Source organism: Etheostoma spectabile, chromosome 13 (assembly GCF_008692095.1).
Source record: "Etheostoma spectabile isolate EspeVRDwgs_2016 chromosome 13, UIUC_Espe_1.0, whole genome shotgun sequence".
Lineage (NCBI taxonomy): Eukaryota > Metazoa > Chordata > Actinopteri > Perciformes > Percidae > Etheostoma > Etheostoma spectabile.
This window is the reverse complement of record NC_045745.1, coordinates 26,304,643-26,312,737: the sequence shown is the minus strand read 5'-3', so window position 1 is coordinate 26,312,737 and position 8,095 is coordinate 26,304,643. Positions and strand designations below refer to the sequence as shown.

The window sequence follows — 8,095 nt, the reverse complement described above, 5'->3', positions numbered from 1 at the left end:
CACACACACACACACACACACACGCACACACACACACACACACTTGCAGACTTGCACCATGTTGTAGCAAGCAGTGTGCTGGTAAGCTTTGCTGCGCTCAGCAGAGTTTAGACATAGTAAATAATTTACACTCAGGTTGGCACACTGCTTGCTTCTCTTTTCCCTGTGTTGTCTGTCGATACACAGTGAGTCAGGCCCACGATTGATCTGCGCATGAAATGTGAACAGCTGCATTTCAACTTATTACCTTTATTACGTAATGATGTGCCTCCAACCTTTGGCAATCTCCCACCCATCTCTCCACCCTCTGCAAACTATTATATATAGCTGCTCATGAGTATGTTGTGTATATTTAGCAGGGTGGAGATGGGGGACTAAAGAGGAACCCTTTATTCACAGTCTTCACAAAGTATGCTTAGGAGAGGCCCTGCATGATGCATTGCAGGTTGTCTTGTGTTTATTTCAGTCTTGTGTAATATTGATGTGCATTATGAAAGCCTGACAGAGGAATGTTTATTGTTCTACTGGGAAACCTGAATGTATGGGAGTATTCCAAAGGAGGATCACAGCTAGAAAGCTTTTAATGCTGGCTTTTTTTCCTTTTGTGGATCTCATCTAATCAACCTGTGGTTTCTGCTTCTGTTTGTGTTGTCTCTTTATGGTGCCTGCTACAGCTCATCAGGCCGATGATGTGTGAGCAGGAAGTGTCTCAGCGTTTACTAATTAAGCGGTGCCTTTCATAAAGAGGCTCGCCTGCCATTTTACTGTTTCTATCTGACTTAACCTTCTGTCACATACATCCAGCTCCTCATTACCCCTCTCTGCCTCTCCAATTAACTCTGGCTCCCACATAAAATAATTGAATCACTGTGTTGCTTATATTTGACATATGTTGTAGTTCATTCCCCTTGTCTGTGTTTGGGTTTCGTTTGACAAGCTAAGCTCAGAGCTGATTCTCTGCTGCTCCTGTCTGCCTGATCAAGGCTGCAAAACTGTTGTAATCCACCAGAGCTCAAGGCTGTTGTTCTGCTGCATGCTTTAGCAGTCAGTGATTATTCCTCCTTGGGAAAAAAAAAACATTTTATGTCCTTCCTGCTGAATAATATTCAACTGTACAGCTGAAATGAGGAAAAGGGATGATGTAAACAGTGAGCCTTGAACCCTTGATCTCATTTGTAATTGAATGTGTTTTAGTTTTTGAGTCTCTGACACACTACGAGAGATTACCACAAGGAAGATAACCTGTTGTAAACGCAGTAAATGTGGACTTGTTTATTGTAAAAGGGCTCAGGAAGGTCAGGTGATGTTAGATCTACCCGCAATCTGCATTCATTTTTATTGTCGGTTCTTTTTGGCAAGGGCATCCATTTATCCCTGTTAGGATGATGTTGCTGTGACCTGCTTTCATGTGGAGTGTATTCTCTTCCTGTTGAGGTATTCTCCTAACTGGTGAAACATTAGCCCAGTTACAAAAGGGGAAGGACATGAAGAGGGAGGGAGAGCAGGGAAATGTTTACATGCCTCTCTGTGATTCCAGCGCTGCATTTTGTTATTTACTGCAATTGCGTCTCTGCACCTGCATTGTTGATTTGTTAGAAGGAAGAGGAGTGTGGTCATCTTAATAGATACAATCACATCTTTTATTGAACATGGTCTGTGCTGCTTAGCCCGTGCTCTTTTTAAAATGCATTGCCAATAACTCAAATTTAACTAAATTTGAAAAGAAAGCAGTCTTATATTTGCTTATTTATACTGTTATGTTTTAGACCAAAAGGTCAGAGTCAGAGTAATACATATATATAGTACGATCGTGTTATCTATTCAATTCAATTCAATTCAATTTTATTTATAGTATCAAATCACAACACGATTACTCAAGACACTTTACAGATAGAGCAGGTCTAGACCACACTCCAGAATCCACAAGGACCCAACAGTTCCAGTAGTTTCCTCCAGAGCAAGCAACAGTGCCCAGTGGCGAGAAAAAACTTCCTTTAGGCAGAAACCTCGGTCAGACCCGCTCTGGGAGGCGGTGTCTGACGACCGGTTGGGATTAGAATAAAGAGTTTGTTTGTAGTAGTTCTTTGAGCATAGCAGGGCATGTGGGCGTTACAAGGCACCAGGACGTAGCTGGGCACCGCAGAGCGTAGCAGGATGTACATGGCATCGCAGGACATGTAGCGGGACCATGGACACTGCTACCCTGATTTTTGGCCCTCCCTGATCCAGGAAACATGCTGGGGGAAAAGACACTAAGGACGTCCGGTGAATGACTCCCCGGAGCTAGGATCTATTATGTCCTTATGAGATCAAGGACATCAGACAGATGTTAGTGCTTTATTTAGGTTCTGTGGTGCAATTTCACAACTTGGACAAATTAATTTAGTTGAAAAGACTTGTTTCTTTCTTTAAAGCTGCATACAGTTTGTCTTTTGGAGAACTTCACCAACTTTACACATCAACGTCTATTTAAAGGTTTTGGTGAATATGACTGGATATGTGAACAAAACTTGATAAATTACATCAAGTGATGTCACTTAGGTCAGCGTCAGTTAGAGCTAGTCTATATCCAAGACGTTTCACTTCCGGGATTGCTCTGTTGCCGTCGGCAATTCCGCTGGATTTCACTCTGCTTTTTTGTGTTGGAATTTTTCCCTTTGGTGGATTTCTGAGGAGTATAGTTAACTGCTCCTCAGATCTCTGGCAAATCCAGACAGCTAGGTACACTATCTGTCCAATCTGAGTTGTCTGTTGCACCACTAAAACAAGTTCTTTCTCGAGGCTATTTGGAAGCGGCACCGTGGCTCTGCCTGGTGCTTAGCGCCGCCCATGAGGATTGTCATTGGTTTAAAGAAATGCCAATAAACCAGAAAACGTTTTTCTCCCATCCCGGAATGCTGTATGGACTGGCCAGACCTTCTCCGCAGCGCTTCGGAGGGAGGTCTGGCAAAATCTTTACCATGTGAGACTAAAGAGACTTGAGAGCTACTACAAGTTTGGAAATAAAAATAGGGTTTGGGGGAGTGAGCTTACCCGATCTCTGTTAACCGCTGCCAGCTCTTCTTAAGGCTAGTGGCTCAAGGCTACATTAGCCGCTAATAGTATAAAACACCGGAATCTCCAACAGAACTGTCGGCGGTCGGGTTGCATCGTGGAAAACATAGACACCGTGTTTTCACTAGGAAGAAGAATGCATGGAATAAAAAAGACCATATCGTTTTGCACTTTCATAACATCCAACAGTATATAGCAGAGAGATGCTTCATTGCGGGAGTACTCGTTAAACATGCATTTCATCTAAAGGCAGCCCAGCTATTTTGATCACAGAGCCTATTTACCAGAGTTTGTGTAGTCCTTCCCGAAGATTAGAATGATGGAGAAACAAGAATTGATCAAATGTGAAATAAATACTTTTCTTCAGATCACACTGCCTAATGGAAACATTATGTTCCTGGTGTGAGAATTGAGTTGTCATTTGTGTCAAGGGCTCCAATTTGAGGCATGTAAGAACCCACCTCAACCGTGACTCATAATTAATTGTCAAACAATTACTTTGAGACTTTCTAACACATCAGACTCAGTGTACACTGTCGAATTCGTTAAATTGGTGTGTATTTAACAGTGAGGTGAGCTATATACTCTGTGGTTCTCATGGGTGATCAGGATGTGACTGCAGCCTCACAAAGACAAGGGCCTTATGATGCGCGACATACACCGGGTTAGATCATCAGTATGCACCACATGCCAGAGCAGGGCTGCTTCACTGACAGCGGGCTGCTCTGCTGTCTGAGTGGAGGCTGTCTGATGTAATAACACTGTGTGGGAGGAAGGAGCACTGCCATTAGGGTACTTTACACATAGAGTGAGGGTGTAAGGGTGCTGACAGCTTTGCCGAGACCCTAATTACACAGCTCGAGACAGGAAAAGTCATCCCTGCAGACAATGCAGAAAGGGGTGAGGAAAGGGAGACAGGGGTGACAACCCCGCAGGATACTTATAGCCCTTTTTACTTTCCATATCTGGAATCTTTTAGAATCTGCATATGTCAGTTCTAAAACAGTTTAAACGTAAGCAATCCACAGTGAAAGGCCACGCCATGTCCACCATTTTTTAAAACCGCTACAGGAAAACAATGCCTGTGGTTTTTCTGTTGACGCCACTGAGAGAGCCATTATTTTTGTCTTCTCTTGTTTTTCTTATTTTCTTTTTTTTCCTTTACAGTATTGTCTGCAGGCTTGATGCTCGACTCTCCTACAACGTTGAAAATCTTCTGTTTTACTTTTTTATTCCTTGCAGCCAACTTCACCTTGAATTATTTAATTTCTGCCGACATTGAGAACAGCTTGCACATCTTTATCTGTCTAACTTTCCATTTCCAGCCTTCTAGTATAAGCGTGGCTGTTCTCTGTGTAGCCTGCTTATCAGGATACTGATTATACAGAGAACGTGTGACCCACAGCACTGCTGTGCTTCTGCCTGATACTTTCCTGGCTCAGTAAGCTCCAATGGTAATAGGTACACTGAACCCGGTTCCTTCTCCATCAGGAGTTTAAAAAGATGTTATGAAAGTGGGCGGACTAACAAATGGCCAAGCAGATGGACTAAAAGCAGTTGTTATTCCTGTTGAGAGCAAACATCAGTCCCAGTCTTGCTATTATATCTTATTGAGTATAAATAAAGAAATGTAATTTCATCCCTCAGTTGTTGACCTGTTCTCTCCTGTAATGTGTAATGGTGTTTTAAGCTTCCTTTTAACCATCTTATGTCATATTAGCTTAAATAATAGCTGTCCAAAACCTGACCTTATAAACTTGCTATTTTGTTTTTGTGCTCATATTTTTACTCACCTTGCGTTTTACTCTTTTTTTAACAGTTGTTTCTCCTCTTTGTCAATGATTACTGGTGGATGTTCAAAATACACTTTACAATATTTTGTAGACAATGTATCATAAACGTGAGTCTTGTAGTAAATATAACACACTGTTTTAGATCTTCCAATATGTAGCGTAAAAAGATACATGTAAACTTTGGAGGAAAATGTCTGAGAATGATTGTTTGGAACAATTTCAGACCATTTGCAGCACCATAAATAACAGCTTGTTTCCTCTCTGTCAGGTTACAAAGCCCTCCTCAAGTGTCTGTCGGGAAGGTTCAACAGCAGAGAGCTGATTGGCATCATGGGGCCTTCTGGGGCCGGGAAGTCCACTCTGATGAATATTCTGGCGGGGTACAGGTGAGAGGTGAAAGATCATACTTTTGATTCAATTTAGGGCTTAGAAAGGGTTGCAATATCATTGTGTTTTCTGTTGGGAAACAGGGAGACGGGCATGAAGGGCCAGATCCTGGTGAATGGTCGACCGAGGGACCTGAGGACCTTCAGGAAGATGTCGTGCTACATCATGCAGGATGACATGCTGCTGCCACACCTCACTGTGAGGGAGGCCATGATGGTGAGGTCCTCTTAAAAAAATCTAAATAAACACCTCATTAAATCCTAATGTTCAATAATAATGTGCTGACTTCTGTCCATCTTTCAGGTTTCTGCCAATCTTAAACTGAACGAGAGCATGCAAGTTAAAAAAGAACTTGTAAGTCTGAATATGTAGATTGCATTACATATTTACAGAATTATTTTTCAGCTACAGATACACAAAAAAATATGTGTCTTACTCCAAAATTGCCATGCAACAGTGCATATAAATACAAAAAGCTGTAATTTTAATTCCTTGTGTTTTATGGGTAAGCCAGCCTTTTTTAGTATTATTATTATAGGATTTAAAGGATATTGCTTCTACAGGCTATAAATGGCACTTCCTATACATGGATAAAAAACATTGTTGATGTTCACCCTCTTGTATGTAGTCACTATTGGATAAAATATTATGATATAAGGTCACATATAGCATTGTAGTAGATTTCATCCACGCCTACTAGTTATATGTGTCATCATGTACCCACATTTGTTTCTGTTTGTGCCTAAGGTGGATGAGATCCTGACTGCTCTGGGTCTTCAGGAGTGTGCGCAGACACGCACCAACTCTATCTCTGGGGGCCAGTGTAAAAGACTGGCCATCGCCCTCGAGCTGGTCAACAATCCTCCTGTCATGTTCTTTGATGAGCCCACCAGGTGAGGATAGTACTTAGCTGAATTGAATGTAAGATCAACATAAATCCAGATTAAAAAGTGCTTCTATCTGTTTGGTTTTCTGTCTTGTCTTGTGCCCCATCCCAGTGGTTTGGACAGCGCATCTTGCTTCCAGGTGGTTTCCCTCATGAAGTCTCTGGCTCTGGGAGGGCGGACAATCATCTGCACTATTCATCAGCCCAGTGCCAAGCTCTTTGAGATGTTTGACAAGGTAACTTGAGTGCGTATAGTGCTGGACACGTCTAGCTTTCCATTAGGTGCTCAGACCAGGGAACTACAGGTTAGAATGATTTATTTTATCCAGCAAACAAGCAGCACAGCAGTCAATACTCAGGCCTGTTGTTTTGTCCGTTGTTCATATATTATTCAGACAGTCAGTGAGTTGGAAACGATGTTGATTACTCTTTACCTGTGTTCCCCCACCAGCTGTACATCCTCAGTCAGGGTCAGTGCATATACAAGGGCACAGTCCCTTACCTCATCCCTTATCTGAAGAACCTGGGCCTCCACTGCCCAACGTATCACAATCCTGCTGACTTCAGTAAGTCAAGCAACTCCTTTAGTACACATATGTGTCTGTTTGTCAGTGTTTTTGTTCTTACCAGCTTGTCCTCTCTGTTCCCAGTCATTGAGGTGGCATCAGGGGAGTATGGGGATCTGAATCCAGTGCTGTTTGAGGCAGTCCAGGGTGGACTGTGCTCCGAGGAGGGCAAGAAGAACTCCAGAGACAAAAGTGACTCGTCCTGTCCCTCTCAATGTCACAGTGTGAGTGGAGCACCCCTCTCGCCTATCACCACACCTATACAATTTATGTTAAGAGACATCATAGCCTCACATCACATAGTAATTGTAAATGCAAGCCCTACACCACAGAACATTGGAAATGCCTTTACAAATGGCAAAGAATTGTTTGATGACAGGAAATTTCTTCAGATTCCACCATTGCTTCAGTTTCCTTCTGCGATTTATGATGGAATCACTGCATTCATTGAACAATAATTAACCTACTCATTTTGATGAAAAGTAAAGGGAACATATTTTATATCTGCAAATCCATAATGTGTTAGAAATATAGATATATATATATATGGTTAAAATAAGTAATCACAGGCAGTAAAAAAAATAAATATTTGAACACACACAGTTAATTGTTACAATAAATAAAAACTACCCCTTTTCTGTCCACACAATCCAAGCTGATCTCCTCTCCTCCACTCCATCGATCTGTTTCCTAAGCTCCCCCTCACTCTCTCTTTCTCAGCCTCTAAGTTGCTTTTTGATAAGACCATCAGCTAAATGATAAAACTGTAAATGTAAATCACCAAGAGCTCTCTGGTATACCATTACCCCTGTATGGCGCAGTTTTGCCCTCCTTTAAACATTTTATCAGTTTATTGATTTTCTCTGTTGCCCATTCTATAAACTCCTGGGGTTTTCTGTGTAGGCATCAGCCAGTAATGTTTACCATAACCAGAGATTATTATGCTTTTTCAGTCTAATATATGGCCATATCATCATTTTCTGACTACTGCCTTCTAACTTTTATAGTCTTTGATTGCATCATTTAAGATATTTTAAATAGTGACCTTCCACTTCCACTCAAAGTGTCAGCCATTGTTCAGCACCTAGAATGAGGTGCAGACGCAGTGTGTTTGGAGGATTTAATTTATTTAAGGACCAAATGTATGTCTATACTGACATTAAAACACTGTTAAGATAAATTGAACTTGTCCTTTCAGCATCGGTCAGGGGAATAAATACAAATTGAATTCCAATCACACACATTTCTTAAATGAATCATATAAAATATTGACAGGGTGCACACATCAAATAAACAGTCAGACTGTTTGTATAATTCTACGGTTTGGACCAGTTAAAGATTAATTTGCAACACGGCTTAGCAAAGGAAATAATTTCAGAATCAGAATCAGAATCAGAATCAGCTTTATT

The 8,095-nt window shown here is 41.4% G+C and overlaps 1 protein-coding gene across 2 annotated transcripts in view; it reads left to right on the top strand.

Moving 5' to 3' along the window:
* Positions 1-8,095, top strand: part of abcg4a (ATP-binding cassette, sub-family G (WHITE), member 4a) — a 16,224-nt gene that overhangs the window by 2,860 nt on the left and 5,269 nt on the right. For both annotated transcript variants that reach the window (XM_032534033.1, XM_032534032.1), the window contains exons 3-9: positions 5,116-5,233; positions 5,318-5,450; positions 5,538-5,588; positions 5,982-6,127; positions 6,233-6,356; positions 6,572-6,686; positions 6,771-6,910. In XM_032534033.1, the coding sequence (XP_032389924.1) occupies positions 5,116-5,233; positions 5,318-5,450; positions 5,538-5,588; positions 5,982-6,127; positions 6,233-6,356; positions 6,572-6,686; positions 6,771-6,910 (827 nt within the window). The remainder of the gene's footprint in view (positions 1-5,115; positions 5,234-5,317; positions 5,451-5,537; positions 5,589-5,981; positions 6,128-6,232; positions 6,357-6,571; positions 6,687-6,770; positions 6,911-8,095) is intronic.